The sequence below is a fragment of the Cebus imitator genome, unplaced genomic scaffold (assembly GCF_001604975.1).
Source record: "Cebus imitator isolate Cc_AM_T3 unplaced genomic scaffold, Cebus_imitator-1.0 Scaffold286, whole genome shotgun sequence".
In the NCBI taxonomy this organism is placed as follows: Eukaryota; Metazoa; Chordata; class Mammalia; order Primates; family Cebidae; genus Cebus; species Cebus imitator.
The window spans coordinates 812,545-830,404 of record NW_016107601.1 but is presented as its reverse complement, the minus strand read 5'-3'; the positions used below and the strand labels follow the sequence as shown (position 1 = coordinate 830,404).

General features: G+C 48.1%; 1 protein-coding gene across 1 annotated transcript in view; it reads right to left on the bottom strand.

The window, feature by feature from the left end:
* The window catches only part of CAPN13 (calpain 13), an 86,080-nt gene that overhangs the window by 11,580 nt on the left and 56,640 nt on the right, over positions 1-17,860 (bottom strand). The window contains exons 11-19 of the mRNA XM_017501943.2: positions 16,805-16,950; positions 11,671-11,682; positions 9,324-9,532; positions 8,097-8,130; positions 7,699-7,755; positions 4,247-4,304; positions 4,107-4,165; positions 2,413-2,481; positions 125-200 (exon numbers count right to left, since the gene is read on the bottom strand). Of these exons, the coding sequence (XP_017357432.1) occupies positions 125-200; positions 2,413-2,481; positions 4,107-4,165; positions 4,247-4,304; positions 7,699-7,755; positions 8,097-8,130; positions 9,324-9,532; positions 11,671-11,682; positions 16,805-16,950 (720 nt within the window). The remainder of the gene's footprint in view (positions 1-124; positions 201-2,412; positions 2,482-4,106; positions 4,166-4,246; positions 4,305-7,698; positions 7,756-8,096; positions 8,131-9,323; positions 9,533-11,670; positions 11,683-16,804; positions 16,951-17,860) is intronic.

Below are 17,860 nucleotides of genomic sequence, written 5' to 3'. Positions count from 1 at the left end.
GGGACTGTGGCACGCCCCTCTCCTGATTGCCTGGCATTGCTGTACCAGCCTTGCTTCTAGGGGTGTGGGCATCACACCCACCCCCCGGCCCCCAGGCACCACAGCTCCAAGGTCCCCATTGTACCTGTATTCTCTATGGCCTTCCCCAAGTCCGAGCTTAGGAGGACTCCAGGGCTTGTCTGAACCTTCTGGAAAACATGCTAATAGGGGAAGAGAAGCAAGAAGTTTGTGTGAAGATGGGGGAGGTCCTAGATATCCCTTTACCATCCCGGGAGCTTGCTTCCCTAAACCTCAGAGGAAGGCACGGTCTCAGCACTGAGGACTGGGAGGACAGAGTGGCCACACCTGGTGAACTGACCCTCCTGGCTGCCCACCAAGGGGCTGTGGCTTCTCCTCTCACCCATGCTCCTTCCTCTTCTGCATCCCTAGGCTGAGCTCTGACACATAGGGCAGTTTTCTGCTTTCGAGGGGAGTGTAGGGCTCTCTAAAGAGATTGTATAGGGTAGTGGTTAAGAACACAGGCTTTACAACCAAACTGCTAGGGTTTAAATCATGGACTGTTTACCGACTGTATAACCTTGGGCCATGACTTCATCTTCCTACGCCTCAGTTTCCTCATCTGTAGCATAGGGCTGATTACAGTGCCTACCTCATAGGTTTGTGGCAGGGAGTAAATCACTAAATATTTATAAAGTGCTTGGGAGAGTGCTTTGCACATTAGTGAATGCTCTGTAACTGAAAGCAGGTTAGAATTTCATCCTGGAGCCCAGCACAGGGGCAGAAGGTGGTCATTGGAACAGATTGCTTTTGTATGGGGTGGCTGTTGCCTCTACCCAGGTCTTTTCCACCTCTACCTAGATCTCCTTATAATCCTGATCAACATCGTATTTCACAGACGAGGACACCGATGCTCAGGCAGGGAGCACCTTGCCTTGGAATGGGTGTGTAAGTGCCGCAGGACTCAGCTCAGGACTCTCATTTGGGTCCATGCCTAGCTGTCCCCAGGAGCTACTCCAAAGCAAAGTACCCACACGCTGGCATGTGACTGAGGCCAACTGTAAGAGATACCTGTTGCAATATAGCAGCTGGACAATTTTTTGGGGACCTTATTTGGCTTTTGGTGAGTGCAAGGACAGACCTAGAGTATTCTCAGTTAGGCAGTCACTTGCTCATTCAGAATTTCTTAATTCGGTCAATTATTCAGCATTTCTGAACCCCTGCTGTTTTAGACACTACGGAGGTGCTAGGGAAGGGTGGATATGAGGGAACCCTTTCTCACAATCTCATAAGGGAGCAGACATGCTGGCCATCGCAGTGCCCTGCAATGAAATGAGAAACCAGGTGACCCCTAGTCAGGGTCAGGAGATGTATACTGAAATAGCCACACAGGAACACTTTTTTTTTTTCAGGCTTTAAGTATGTTATGAAAGTATTTAGTGGCATGGCTAGTCAATGTATTAATTGGCATTTATTAGTTTTTAAAAACAGATTATACTTCTGTCTGGCATGTGTGGGTATGCATACTACAAGAAAAGTTCTGAAGTGTGTTCACAGTTTCTCTTTGGTTGGCAAGATCATGTCTTCTAAGTTTATTTTGCCCATCTATATTTTCTGTTTTTCTATTATAACAGGTATTGCTTTCCTAATATGATATTGTTGATAAGTACAAGATGATGTGACAACACACTGTGGCTGGGCCTGAGAGATATGGGTTCAAGTGTTACGGGCCAGAGGGGCACTCACTGGGTCACGAGCAGAGCCCCCAGGGAAGATTCTGCAGGGAAGGTATGGAGAGGTTGGACTCTCAGAGTGGGTGGGCACTGGCCAGTCTCAGGGTGTGGGGAGACGGGAGGGCCAGGCTGAAGGGGCACAGGTGTGACATTTACAGGAAATAGTGAGGCGTCTCATACTGGAGTCTAAAGGAGAGGGTGGGATGAGTGGAAAGGGCTTCTCCTGGGCCCCAAATAGGGACCCTCTCAGAGGGTCTTGTGTGCCACCCTGAGGGTTTAGACTTTGTCCTAAGAACAATGGGGAGGCCACACTGAGGCCTCAGGCCACATCTGTGTTTTTGACAGAGCCTCTGGCAGGTGGATTGGATGGGACCAAGATAAGCTAGCAGGTGTTCCAGCGGACGGAGGGGCGGGGGAGATGCTAGTGGGCAGCTTTAGCTTACAGGGACAGCATTCTCCTCCCACCTCCAAAGCATCCCTCACCCCGACACCTAATCGGGCATTGCCTTGTGCCTTCTAGAGTTGCAAGTACGTCTCCCCAGACATGTGGCCTCTCCTTGAGGGCAGGGGTGAGGTTTCCTCTGCTTTCATACCCCTGAACCCTGGTGCGGGGTTAGACACCCAAGAAATCCTTGCTAACTGGATGGAACGCGAGTGCTAGTCACAGAGATTGTGCCTGTACCTGGTAGTGGACAAGGCGCTCCCACAGCCGAGCAAACTCCTGTTGGTCCAGCCGCCCATTCACTTTCAGCTTGGTAAGGAGTTAAGAGTGAACCAGCCAGTGCACAAGGTGCGAAGAGCGGCTGTGTCTTGCCAATGATCACTAGCAACACAGCTGGTCCAATGTCACCTAGATGTGGCCCCACACCAGCTGGCTCCCACTGTGTCTGAAAGGGACCTGGCTTAGATATGTTTTACAAAGAAAAATGAATGTTTGGAAGAAGGAAGCCCTGAGGAAAAGAGGCCAATATCACTTGTATCCGTGGGAAGAGAGGGCTCTAGAACACAGCCTCCACCAGTTGGAGTGGGCACTCTGACTCTGGAGGTTGGGGAGGAGCATGAAGGAGTCTTGGCAACCCCAGAAGCAGCGGCCACAGGTGAGCATGTAGAGCCCCGTGTGCTTAAGTGCAGAGGGAACACATCCAGTGGGCATGTTAAAGCCAGCCTTGGCTGCTCCGTATGATGGGTTCAGTGATGACTAATGAAGGGAAAAGTATTAACCTCTGAGAATTGGAAGGGGAGCCAGTGAGTGAGTGGGAAGGAGGCTGAAAGGGACCTGTCTGCTTTGCAGGGATCCAGCAAACGTGACCTCCCCTGGGATTACCCACCCCGGGCCACGGGACTTGTGAGGACCATTTGGATTGCTCTGTGGGAGATGGGCAGTGTCTCTGACGGATTCTAAACCACAGCCAGCAGAGATAGGGCCTGATTTATGATTTCATCAAAAAGCCCTCTTGTTCTACAATGGCTGGCTTCACAGTTCCAATTGAGCCTTGTCAACAGTGCGGGAGTGGGGCAATGTGTCTCAGGGGACAGCACACTGCCGAGTGAGGGGCTGGCAGGGCAGCATCTGGGGGTCCACACTCATGGAGTCAGCCTCTCCTGCCTGCCAAGAGAGGGGTGCACAGGAGGAGGATGGCTCACTGGGGGTTGGAAATCGGGAGGAGGGGCAGGAACCTAGGGTTCTATTATTGGTCCTGCAGTTATAGCCATGGGCCTGGAGTGAGTCCCTGAAGTGCCTCCTCCCAGCCTCTCCTGCTGCAAACGCAGCATGATAACAGTGATGGGGCGGAATTGCTGTGTAGACCAGGTAGTTTTCTAGGTTTTGGTGGTAGTTATCTTGATTGAAGTGGGGTCATATTGAGTAAGATATTTAAATAATGGAGACTCCTCCAGTAGGAAGGCAATGGGTGAAAGGGAAAATAATTCCCCTTGGTGCTATAAGGGGGTGGTTTAGGATAAGGTTAGAGCATGGACTTTGGAGGCTGAAAGCTCCGACTTCAAATCTGGGCATGAGTCCCGACTAGCTGTGTGATCTGGGCAAATTACTTAACCTCTCTGAACTCCTGTTTCTTCCACTGTATGATGAGATGATACTTTTTGTATCAGAGGGGTTGCTTCAAGAATTATAGGAGACACACACACACCGAAGTACACCAATCAGCACAGAGTAGGTGCTTGATAGACGGTAACTATTGTCATTGTTGCTGTGGAGCATTGGTGAGTTAGTAGAGAATCCCCAGAAACTCAGGGACAGGGAAGAAGAGAAAATATTGAGAATGAGAAAAGGGTTCCCAACTGTCCTCATTAGGTCCCCAGGAAGCCCACAGAGCAGAGGGGAGCTCAGAGCATGGGAGGGATGACCGCAAAGGATACTTCCATCAGAGCCACCAGGCTGCGGCACTCATCCAAGGAGAATGTGTCCTCTGGAGGGCCTGAGTAGAGAAGCACAGGAAGGACTGTAGTGTTGACACGGGGAGGAGGATGGGGCCAGCTTGCCCTTGGGCTGCTCTTACCTATCAGAAGCTCCTGGTTGAGAAGGCTGTGGAGCTGGGTGGCATCAATGTCTGGCCTCTGATCCAAACAAGGAAGGAATGCAGGAATTATTATCCGTGCCAGGATCTGAGAGGCACAGCTGTCTGCCTGTAAAAGCACTCAGATTTCCAAGCACTTAGTCCTTACAACATACCCATATTGCCTTCGTCACAAAGGCTTACCTGACGGCTCCCAGCCATGGTAGTGACTCCCTCCCCTGGACATCCATCGTGCTGGTCACTCCTGATGCTTGGCCCCTGGTGTGGGTGACCTTGCATTTCTCTTTTTATCCATTACTGGACTGTAAGCAGTGTTTGCTTCCTCCCCACCCTCCCTGGCACTTGGGAGCCTCTCAGCGTAAGGATTGTTGAATGAATCAACTCAACCCTTCAGATGTATTCCCCACCTGCTTCCAGGAAGACACTAGGAAAAAATATGACTACTGTGTGCATGTGTATATGTGCACATGTGTGATAATAGGAGTTAAAAATACCAGAGATGTGGGCTAAGAGAAATTGCTATCACTGAGCACATTACTTAGCATTAATTTTCCCAGCCACTGAAGAAAAAGGGAGACATCATGGTTTTCTTTGGATTAAGAGCAGGAAGCAATTGAGGTTGGGGAAGGAGGATCTCTTCCTGGCCTCAACTTCTGGGGCAGTTAACTGTATTCGATTCAATTTTATACTGGGGGCATCCAGCAGGTTGACAGGCAGTGTCTTTATGACAATTTCACAGAGATGCGGAGCTGCTCTATATGCGGCTGTTCCTCACGTCCAGCCCGGAGAGGACAGAGGGGATGCTATGTTGCTATCACCCTGGGAAAGCATTTTCATGGGGAGCTGGCACTGGAGAGAGTTATCAGTAGGTGGCCCTGTAGAGTGGCACTGGTCAGGTGGAAGAGGGTGCCTTCTGGGGGGTCCTCTGAGAATCAGCACCTTCCATCTCCCAGGATTGGCCTTACCACCTTGAACTGGAAGCACAAGCAGCCCCAGAGCCTGTCCTGATGGGGTCCTCACCTAGAAGGATGACCCCTCAGGATACCCCTGTGGAGTACATCCTGCCAGTATCTGAAAATGGTCCTCGGGTCATTTCTCCAACATCTCAAACTTTGGGTTTTATCACGAAAGTTGTTGCGTGCCCACTACAACTGAGTTTCTTTTCAAAACTCAGGACACCTCGCTTTGAATAGCAGTTAGCATGCTAATGAGGAGCTCCAACTTCCATGGAATCATCCACTAGGTTATAAACAGCTTTGGGGCATGAACCATGTCTCTTTCCTCCTCCATATTCCATGTGAGGACAGAGCCTGCCCTGGGTCTGGCACTCCATAACCAACCAAAAGGGTTTGAGGAGATGAGGGTGGGAATGAAGGTGAGGGTTGCTGAAACAATCTAAAAAATTGCATGTTTCCCTTGGTCACCACAATTCAAGATCCCCAAAAGCGATTCCTTGGCACTCCCCAAGCTTAATGTGGCACTTGGAATATCCAGGTGCTAGGTAAATGCTGGCTACCTGGTGGGTAGAGCTGGCCCGTCTCAGAGTCTAAGTGCATCCTTCGCTTCCCACAGGTGGACCCTGGGTTATAGAGCCATCACCACTATCACAGTGAGTGAAGGGAACTAGTGCTAGTAGCAAGTCATTGTATAAGCTTAAACCTAAAGTGATAGAAAAGATCAGAAGAGAGGGCACAGTGAGTGTGTGGGGGAATATTTTGCTTTAAACTTTCTCTGGAGGACACAGACCCTGAGGATAGCTTGTAGGACGTACAGAACAATGCCAGGTGGGCCTCCTGCTCAAGAGTGCCCAGCCGAGAGATGAAAGGGTGCTGGAATCCATTCTCTGTTTTGCTTCCCAGCCATGTACCTGGCAGAATGCCACATGAGGGTCTTATTCTAATTCCCATGAAGGCCCCATATGGGCCACCAGTCACCCTCTGTGAGGAGACATTTGGCTGTTGTTTGGAAAAGTCCTGATCAGAAAATCTGTCCCATCTTCACACATGACAAACATTTTTATTTTAGAGGTGCAGGTGCATGGGCCGTGTGTGAGAATTTGCCAGCTGCCACTGAAGGAAGCTTGGTCTCAGGCCTCCTAATCAGGCCCTGCTAACCACCTTGGGTAAGCTAACCTTCACTCAGGCATCTGCTCCCCATCAGGGGAGGTGATCTGTCTTAATTCAATAGACATAATTGAACACCTCTTCATGCCAAGGACAGTGATCAGTATTGGGACAAGAAATGCCTGTGATATCATCCCTGCCTTCGGGAGCTTGCAGACTGAGGACGGTCATCTTGGCTGGCCTTGTCATGCACTGAGTGAAGTGCTTCCTGAATCAGCCCAGATGGTGGACCTGGATCCTGGGCTGGTACTGACTTCATGGAGGTCTGTGTACCTGTGCTCAGCTGCTCTTGGCAACACATGCCCCTCATTCTAGCCACATTCTTCATTTTTTTTTTTTTCGAGGCAGAGTTTTGCTCTGTCGCCAGTCACCAGGCTGGAGTGCAGTGGCGTGATCTCGGCTCACTACAACCTCCCCCTCCGGGCTCAAGCAATTCTCCTACTTCACCTTCCCAAGTAGCTGGGACTACAGGCATGCACCACCACGCCCAGCTAATTTTTGTATTTTTTTAGTAGAAACGGGGTTTCACCATGTTGGCCGGGATGGTCTCAATCTCTTGACCTCGTGATCCACCCGCCTCAGCCTCCCAAAGTGCTGGGATTACAGACATGAGCCACCGTGCCCGGCCTCCTCATTTTTTCCTACTTTGGCCCAGGCTGCTTCTGGGTAACTACTGCCCCATGGCATCCTTCCTGTCCTTGGCCTCTTCCTGGCTCAAGCCGGCAGTGTATAGATGATCATCAGTATCACTTTCCACTTTCCACACCAACCCAATGATTAATGGTAAGAGGCCCATTGTGCAGAGCCCCTGGCAGCTGTTTTATTCTGACAAGTCAAGGAGTTCTTTATAACAGTTTATTAAGCCATTAAGAAAATCCTGTGTGCACATAGGTGGCTTGGCAGCAAGGATGCTGTATGTGCTTTCTGAAGCTGGCTAGCTCTCGGGAGGAACGATGCCAGCTTGGTGGGAGGTGGCTGAGTAGGAGAAGGAAAGGTTTCAAGGGGGACTGCCAATTGCTTGTTTAAAGATTTAGAAGGCAATACACCTCACACCCCATAATTATCCCCTCCCTTTCTAAGCTCTATATTCCATCTTGATGTCACCCAGATGACAGTGGGTGGGGTGCCACGTCTCTACAGAACTTGGCAGCCAGAGTAGTTCTGGAGATGATCCAGAAAGAGAGGCAGGTAGAATAATCCATCAAGTCACTTCTCCTCTCTGCATCCTGATAGGGGCCGGTGACAGCTGTTCCTCCCTCAGGCCCTCTATCTCCGTTCCTGCGTAAGGCCCCTGGGTGCTAGGTACCATACCTGCTGAGTGAATCTGTAGAAAATGCTTTCTTGGGAGCCACGTTCTGAAGGACTTTCCTGGAGCAAAGGGAAAATAGCCGATGTTATCTGGGGAAGGAGGAAGCCATCTAGTACAGCAAGGGTGAAACAACCCCTGCCAAGGGGTTTTATCTGGCAGTTGGAAAAGGCCTTCTAGGGAATGAGAGAACCGGTTTGTAGAAGGGAGAGGAATGGGTTGAGCCTGGCCTTGGAGGCCTGGTCTTCTCCCCCTACCCCACCTCTTTGAGCTAACATTGGCCTGTCATGGTGTCTCTCTTTTCATTGGTCAGTGGGGCAGGAGGGCAAAGAAGGAGACGGAAGCTCTTGGGGATGGGATGGGGCCAATGAGGCTGGCCAGCCAAACCTTGCTGCATACCTACCTTCAGGCTGTGGTTGAAATGGCTGCTCAGGTGCCTAGAAAATCAGAGGACAGTGTGACAAGTTACAGCACTGTGGCCACAAGCCCAGCCTTTTGGCTGGACGTGGTAGGGTCTTTAACTGTTTAGTATACAGTTCCTTCCACAACCAGATACACACGTCCAGCAACCCCCATTGCCAGAATGGCAGATAGGCTCTGTCTTAGGTTCCATCCCTGATTGGTGGTATAATGGCAGCCTGGCATGCTGGACTGAGAAGGTCTCACCCATGCTCAGCTGGGAAGATGGCCATGATGATGGCGACGTCTGCCTCAGGCCCAGGAGGAGACAAGGAGCCCAGTGGGGATGAGCACCTGTTGGTCCCAGTCTTGAATGATCAAGTTGGCATGCAAGACCCTCTGTGATGGACTCTTTCAGGTCCATCTTTCACTGTCTCCCTGTTACACTCGACATTTCAGGCCATGTGACATGCTGGCCATGTACACCTTCCTGTGTAGATGCCGATGCTACTTACCCCCCAAGCAGCCCTGTGCACAGCCACTTCCCTGTTGCCATTCATGCTTTTTTCTTCTACCTATCTTCCCATGGTCACCACTGCTTTCCCTTTTAAATATATATATATATATATATATATATATATATATATATATATTTTTTTTTTTTTTTTTTTGAGGCAGAATTTAGCTCTTGTTGCCCAGGCTGGAGAGCAATGGCATGATCTTGGCTCACCGCAACCTCCACCTCCCAGGTTCAAGCAATTCACCTGCCTCAAACTCCCGAGCAGCTAAGATTACAGGCATGTGCTACCATACCTGGCTAATTTTGTATTTTTAGTAGAGACATGGTTTCTCCATGTTGGTTAGACTGATCTCAAACTCCCAACCTCAGGTTATCCCTGCCTTGGCTTCCCAAAGTGCTGGGATTACAGGCATAAGCTACTGCACCAGCCCCCTTGTAAACTATTAAATTATATTTTTCTTCAAAGGCCAACTCAATTGCCATTTCTCTCAAGAAGTCTTCCTCAGTGTCTCTTGCCACTCAGTCCTCCCGTGCCACTTTGCATTTCCATCTGGCATGGCCCCATCCTCCACTCTACAGCAGGACCCATATCATGTCCCCAGTGACATAGCACATGCTGCATGAATGCGCAGAGCCCTGCCCATAATGACACAATGTGTTTTTATAAAGTTAAGTAGAAGAAAACATTCAGAATCCCAGAGGGTTCCATACCTGCCACTGTTCGGCGTTTTCAGGAAGATTCGCAGCAAGAACTCCACTGATTTTCTCTGGGTCTGTACAGCCACAACATAGTTCCCAGGGATCAGCTGGTAGGTTCTGGTGAAGTTGCGGTGGAATTTTTTATTTGAGCCTTGGACTTGGACAGCATTTCCGAACCGGAAAAAAAACGTGGGTAGAAATTTCTCCTGGAACCACTGGACCTAGACGAAACACAATTATTGTGAGAAAGCCTCCTCTGTGCATGGACCCCAGGCACCAAGGGAGACCCGCCACCTTCCAGACCCTCTCCATTCACCAAGTTAACATTACAGGCTGTGCAAATGGAGACTGTACTCAGCCAAATTCTCCAAAAGCAGTAGGGTTTAGACTGTCATTTCTTCTAGACCCTGGACACTACAATGAATGCAAAGAAATACTACATACAGTTTTATCTCAGTAAGTCTAACTGCATCCTGGGTTTCTGAGTTTTCTTTCCCTGCTTATATAGAAAGAAAACTTCCATGGAAACTAGTGACATCATTTCAATACTGATTTTCTTCTGGGTCTTGAAAGCCCCTTCTCCCCTGAATGTTTAGCAAAGTACTTTAGACTGCTATACTATTACAGAATTGAATTCTTTTCACTCCCTCTGTTTCATCTCTCCAGTGAAGGCCAGCGATTTCTTCTCATTGGAGAATAATGGGCCCTGATCATTTTCCTTTTATTTCAACATTTTCTTAGAGATAAAACAATAAATATAATGCAGTTCCTATTACCAGATGTCACATACATATTATATAATAAAAACCCCTTGCTAAACAAATTTTCCCCACTACAGTCAAGCATAGGGATTCCATTTAGAATGGTTGTGCAGCAGGAAATGATTATTTATGAGTTATGCCTGGCAGGGAAAACAGGAAACTGGGAAGTTTCTTTTCACGGGTAGGGACAGGGCTGGGCTCCCAGGTGAAACAGGAGATAGGCCACTGCCCCAGGGGTATGGCAGGGTGGCGTTTCCAATGCGATTCTGCTGACATTAACAGCAGCCTCAGCAGGTTTGGAGCCTGACTCGCTTGGACCCTTATGGCAAAAGCAATGATGGAATGAGTTCTTCTCCAGAGTCAGCAGTGTCACGTGGCTCTGGGCATGGGTGAGTGTGCACGCACGTGTGGGCGCATGGAGAGGCAGTCGGCATGCAGAGGTGTGTGGGCAGTGTGCCTCCTATAGTTAGAAGGCAAGGGCTTCCCTGCTTACCCGTTATCCTGTCCTGATCCCTCTGTTGGCCCCTCATAGCCCTGTCCAGGCTCCCAATCCTTCAGAACAGACTTGCTCAGTGGCAATGAGGAGTGTGAGTGTGGGGAACAATGAGGGCTGTTCTTGGTCCACTGCTGAGTACTCAGCATCAACAAACCACAAAGCAGGGCTGGTCGTGCACAGACCTGACTCTGTAGTTCCAGGGATGGGACCTGTGCGTTTTCCTGGATTAAGTGCCACCCTGTTCTCCAGCTCTAGGACCTGAGATGCTGATGGCTTCTTGCACCTGAGTGTTTCTCTCAATGCCCATCCCAACCCTCTACTTCATGGGTGGGGTGTCAGGGACCAGAGTCAGATCCTGACCCCAGCTCTGTGGCTGGGCCACCGCTGTCACAGACAGGCTCCCCTGGAAGGCCTGGAGGTGCTGTAGTCACTCTTTGTTGTCTGTGGCCACATCCTGCTCCCCACTTTCATCTGCGGTCCCTGGGCAGATGCACCTCCCTCTTGGTGGCTCAGAGCTCTCAGCTGTGGGCAGAGGGGTGGGTCTGAGTGCCTGTGAGGACAGGTATTCCAAACTCCATCTTCCTTCTCCATCTTTCCTCATATGGGTAAGTCACCTTTCACCAATCCTGAGCCAGATGATGATCTGTTTAGGAGGGCAGCAGTTTCTTGCAAGAGGGGCTCAAGGATGTACCTTGAAGCTGCATTTGGAGATCATGCATCCTGCTTATGATGAATTTGGAGACTGGCTACTTTAGGAGGCTGAAGATCTTTCCAAAGTACCCCTTAGTGCTGCTCTCATCTTAAATAAAAAGGAACCAGCTCCATCAATCTTATCTATCAGGGGCCACATGCCTGAGGATGGTTTCACTTGAATGTTAAGAAGAGAACAGCCCAAAGGGTCCAAGCTTCAGACCAGGACAGCCAAATATTCTCCTGCTTTGTGAACTTGTTTAGGGATTCTAGACCTGTGTCTGATGTAAGACTTAGCGAGACTGAATTTGCAGCCACTGAACATATGGAGGCCACGAGTATTGGAAGAGGCCTAACACTTCACCAACGGACAGCAGCAGAGGCACGGGGCCAGGGCGACGTGGAGCCATACCTGCGAGCCAGCCTGTTGGAAACAGAAAGGCAGATTTAGGAACTCAAACCCAAACAAAAAGACTGTACAAAAAGCAGAACTGAACAGCTTGGCTCACTGGTTTCATCCCTGCATTCCTCCTCCTTTTCTTTCTCTCTAAAAAATTTATTTTATACCTATTATGCCACAAAGCATGTTTTAAACACTGATATATCACTGTCTAATAAGATGAAGTAAACACAAAAGAAGTTTTTCTTATTAGAAACAAGATACACCGTCCCTTAGAGTCTTCCAACACTATTGCTCTCTAACTTTCGTGATTCAACAAAGCATTCATGGACCAATCTCCAGACTAGTTTTAACAGACACATAACAGCTGTAAGCAGACATGACTGTCCTAAATGTATTAGGTATGAATTTTACAAACTTTACTTATATCTGTGATAACAAAGGCGCTGGAGAATATTGCACCTTCTCCGAGTTGCACGGTGAGAATCACCAATAATGTGGTAGAACTTACAGCCCTTTCCAAGGCCATGGCTCTTGCAGCCTGAAGATGTGAGCCCACATATCTCCCTGTGCTGTGGGCTGATCTGGTAATCCACTAGGTGTTAAGATTTCCTCTGATAGCTTTATGTAACGGATCAACGAGAACCTCAAAACATTTGTTCATGGAACAAGTTCCTCCTCCTTGTGTGGCCTGCCTGTTCCCTAGCACACCTAGGGGTGAACTGGGATGACTGGTTACTCATTCTCTGTGTAGGGCTGTAAAAAATGAAACCCACTCAGTTGCAGAGAACAGCAAGAGAAGGGAAACTGAGGCAGAAAAGGTGTCTGAGAGGAGGAGGTATTCTTTGGCTGGCCCAGCAAGGTGTAGATACTTTTCACAGCAATGATGATCGCATTGGAATGAAGGGGGAGATTTTGACAGGGCCTGCAGATAGCACAGAACCAGGTGCAAATGTAAACCCCCTACCATAGGGAGCATCCCTGAGAAGTCAACTTCTTTTATTCTATCAGACCACTGTAAATAGATGGGAATTTGTTCTTGCACCCCCACCCCCCATGCTTGTAGGAATGTACATGTGCCTATGAATGGGGAGATACCCACATTCCAGTCTTTTCATGTAGAAGGAATACCTGAGCATGCAGTTCCATTGTAAGCCTCTTTACAGTTTGCAAAGCACTTTTATGTAATATGTTGGATATTCACAATAATCATACAAGCTGATGCTGGGCTCCCTATTTTATGGGTGTAGAAACTGAGGCTCAGCAGTTTAAGAAGCAGAGTTGGGAACAGGGCAAGCTGTGCTGCTTGCTTTGTAATCAAGCCCCGTCACCACCAGGTGATGTCTTCCTTAGTTGGCTTCGGTTTTGATTCTTTTCCACTGTTGACCCTGGGCCCCACCCATGTGTACAGACCTCTCAGTTTTCCCAGGCCAACTTCTCTGGAGGCCAAGGGTGAGCTGGGAGGAAGGTGGAAAGTCCAGGCCTTGGGGAGGAACTTTGGGGGAGGTGAGGATGAAATGGCTTGTCCACCCTCGTCCTTTTCACTGTCCTGTCTTCTCCTTGCCTATTCATATCCCATCTGATTTGGTAGACTGATTTGGTGATCAAATACCCCATTGGGGTCTGTCTGGCTGGACATAAAGCAGAGCAGTGCTCCCACAGCAACTGGGGAGTCACAGGCTCATGCCAGAGCTGGAACATCATCATAGCGTCAGGTCAGCATTGGAGCCACAGATACCATGTGAGCTCTGGAGCCTTCTGAGAGCCTGACTGCTGGCAGGTACATAGCTGTTTCTCAGCTGCACTGTGAAAGCAACTCAAGTGCCATTTGAGTTGTACAGGTCTGAACTGTTCTTTGGTGTTTAACTCAACCAAGATCTTGCAAGATCTGCTGGGATCCCCAGGAAGCCTGAGGAGCTCTTGGGGCTGAGTGTTCCTTCAGCAAATTGGGGAATGCTGAGAAGTAACACATCTCTGGCAGCAAAGTAGGGAAGTGGGCTTGATATTATTTTAAAATGTTGTAGTTACAATCTAGGAAGGGTTCCTGAATGGTGAAGACTTTGGGTGAATCAACACCATGCTCCTGGTCACCGTGTAAGCAGAGCCTCAGAAGTGGTGTGTGTGCTGGGGCAGCTCTGATCCCTCTCTGTGTTTCTGTTTTGGCTCAGAAAAGGGAAGCATTGGTCGAGGTGTTTCTGGTAGTCCTCTTTGGTGCTTGAGCTGGTCAATCCTGGCTCGGCCGACAGGGGGCCTCGGTTCCTTCTCAGCCTTTCCCAGATCTTTCCCTCTGCCTTCAGCCTTTTCTTCCCAGAGAATCCAGAGCTGGAGAATCTGAGAATGAGGGCCCTCTTAGAAAGCAACTGAGTCAGGAGGAATTCTGATCTGAAAGCCCTGGAAACTAATTCAGGCTGGGGTGGGCTGAAAGGTGCTTCTTGGAAGGACAGCTCATGGGTTGCTAGAAAATACAGCCCAGAGGTGGGCAGGGGCCAGACAAAATGGATATACAGCAAATAATCCTCAGCCGTTCCACCTGTTTTCGTTATTTTCTCGTGTGTCAAGGCTCTGAGTGACTGAGTGTGTGTGTGTGTGAGGGGTTAGGGGAATGAAGGGATCATCTAATTGGGCAAGCCAGGGTCACAAGTCTACAACTTTTGCATCCAAGGGCTTGGCTCAGAGAATATTTGGCTTCTTTATCTGCTTGCAGTAGGAGGCTGGGCTATGCTTCCCACCAGGATTCCCCTAAAGTGGAAAAGGTGTTCAGGTACCAGGTGATGATGAAAATGACAATCGTGTACTACCATATACTTAAGAGATATTCTTTGATAGCATCAGCAGGTTTGAGGCACCTCAAAATTACTGTGCTAAACCCCAGAAATTTTTCTTTACCAAATTCCTGAAATTTGGAATAGAAACATGGTCAAGGAAAGCAGAACACAAAAGCTTTCCTTCTGCTAGAGCCAGAATCTCTGTGGTTTTGGGGCTGTCAGTATCACCAGAAAGGCATGCACCAAGCCCTACTGAGAGCCCTGGACCTGAGACCCTGAGTCCTGGGATCAAGTGCCCCTGTCACCTCTGAGGCACACCTTGTTAGGGCATTCCTCTCTGGGCTTTGGCTTCTACACCTACAAAACTGGGGCTAATTGGGCTTTTGAGACAATGAACGTGAACATGCTTGTACTTCTGAAGTACAGGTTGAGCAACCTTAATCCAAACATCTGAAATCCAAAATGCTCCAAAATCTAAAACTTTTTAAACACCAACATGATACTCAAAGGAAGTGCTCATTGCAGCATTTTGGATTTTGAATTTTTGGATTAGAGATGCTGAGTCAGTAAGCATATAATGCAAAGATTCCAAAATCCTCCAAATATCAAATGCAAAATACTTCTGGTCCAAAGCATTTCTGATAAGAGAGACATGATCTGTATTCTCTCACTGTGAGGCCCTCTTATTAGTGTGAACCACAGCCAGTGCACAGGACTGTTCAGCCATGTCTGGGGTACCCAGGAGCCCTGCCTGTCCATAAATGCACTGAGACCCAAGGCTGTGAATTTTGCCTTCAGCTCAGTGAACAGAAACTGAAATCATTCCTAGAGACACTATATTCCAAGCTCTATCCCAGTCTGTTAAAAGGCCTCTGATAGCCCTGGTGCTCAGAAAGGTGACTTGTGTGTTTGACTGAAGTCTTGGGGGACCTCTAGAAGCCAGTCTCAGCTCTGCAATTAACTCTGACCATGTCACTTCACCTTTTGGGGCCTCAGTTTCTTCAACTCTAGTATGAGGAGAGAGGATTCCAGCATGTAATGAACACATGATCTTAATTATCCACATTAGTGTAAAGAAGCTGTGGAGTATATGATTTGAGAAACTTCGCTTTATTTCAGGGATGCATTGAATTCTTTGGGGGAATAGCAGGGAGTAGAGATATCAGATTTTCTTTTGTAGCTTTTTTTTTTCTTAATTGGTGTCTAAAAACTGTGTTCCCCAGGTATCCCATTACTGGATATATACCCAGAGGAATAGAAAGCACTCTATCATAAAGACACATGCATGTGAATGTTTATTGCAGCACCCTTCACAACAGCAGAGACATGGAATCAACCTATATGCCCACCAATCACAGACTGGATAAAGAAAATGTGGTACACATACACCATAAAATACTATGCAGCCACAAAAAGAGCGAGACCATGTTTTTTCTGGGAACCTGGGAGCTGGAAGCTATTATCTTTAACAGACTAATGCAGGAACAGAAAACCAAATATCGCACGTTCTCACTTATAAGTGGGAGCTAAATAATAAGAACTAAGAACACAAAGAAAGAAACAACAGATACTGGGATCTACTTGAGCAGGGAGGGTGGGAGGAGGGAAAGGAGCAGAAAAGATCATTATTGGGTACTGAGCTTAATACCTGGGTAATGAAATAATCTGTACAACAAACCCCCGTGACATGTGTTTACCTATGTAAGAGACCTTCATGTGTGCCCCCAAAACTAAAATAAGAGTCTCATAAAACCATGAAAGGAGAAAGAGCCTAGGAGGACAGGAAACCTGGCCTCAGATGAGTAGCCAAGCAGAAGTTTGCATGCCAGCCACCAAACTATGACTCGACTTTGGTCTAAACGTAAGAGAAAAACATACCTACTGGGTTTACACTCAGAATAGTTTAGACAGCTTTTTTTTTTTTCTAAACAACTTCCAAAGCTTAGCCAATAATTCTCAAACTTTAATGTACATAAGCCTCTGGAGAGCTTGTGAAAATGTAGATTTTCAGGCTGTGTCCTTAAACATTCTGATTCAGAAGGTCTGGAGCAAGCCCAGAATTTGCTTTGTTACAACAGCTGGTCTTGGCCCAGACCACTTTTTGAGTAGCAAGCATTAGATTCTGCAGCATCCCAGGAAACGCTGACAAGCAACACAGGCAGGAGGTGAGTTCCACTGTAATCATGGCCAAGTATCATCTCTCTGGCCTCAGATTTTTTTGCACATTTAAACTTGGACTGGATGAATGCTACAGCCTCTTTGGGCTTTATCTCCAAGGCGGTGGTGCAGCCAGATCTCCCAGCCTGGACAGAGCTGTTCTCCCAAGCTCAAGGTTTACACTGCATTTCTAAAAGGGAAAGCCCTGAAGCACGCTGTCTTACCTCAATCACTTGGAAACTGAGTGGAGATTTCTTATCTTCTGCCTTCAGATTTGGTGGCGTGACAGCAACTGTGATGCACACAACAACATTGGTGCCTTCCGTTGGCTCTTGCACAGAGAAGTTGTATTGAGCAACTTCAGGTACTCCTGCATTAGAAAAGAGCTGTTACTAGAGATCTGCTCCACTCCTGGGCCATGTCTAGCACAGAGAGCTCTGGGGGGTTGTGTTGTGAACTCCGGTTTAGAGACCTAAGCCCTGGGTCCCAATCCCCACAGTTACTAGTTGAGATATGAGTTTATCTTCTAAACCTTGGCTGCCTCCTCTTAAATACAGGAGAGGTTGTATAGTCCCCACTGAGTGAAAAATATTCCTTAAACTGTAAAGTCAAAGGCTATTTTAAGTGAAATTCCAGAGTTCCCAGATACATGTGAGCTTATGCATTGGTGGTAACCATCAGAGCCTTGAAACGGCATGAGCCACCCAAGCACAGCTGGAGATAGGAAACAGGCAGAGAGATGGTAATTGCAGTGCTCTTCTATCCACGCATGCTTATCAAAGCCAGAACGAGAGAGAGTGAGCTAATGTGAAAACCATTAGATTCAAATGCATGAAAGAACGAAGACAAGTCAAGATAGAGATGAAAATTCATACACATCGGAAGATTGGGCTGACAATGGGGAATCTCTGTAAGGGAGTGGGGAGACACAGACGACTATCACAGCATGGGCATTCTGTGAGGACTGGATAAGATGGTGCATTAAAATGCATCTAGCAGCACATAGCAGGTGCTCGATAGCTGGCTCCCTTTTCTTTTTCCATTGTAAATTATTACTAAAAATGGCCCTGATGTACAGGTTTTGTTAGTTCATTGATATGCATTGTATCCATGGGAGAGGGCTTTGGCGCTATAATCAGAGAGGTGCAGCTCAGGAAGAAGAATCAGTAAATTTGCTGTCCAAGAGTGACTCAGCAACTCCTGAGGTTCTGCCCAAGACCTCCTGGTGACAAGGTTCTCTGAGCAGCAGCTCTGTAGATTACTAGAGCCTGGAGGTTGAA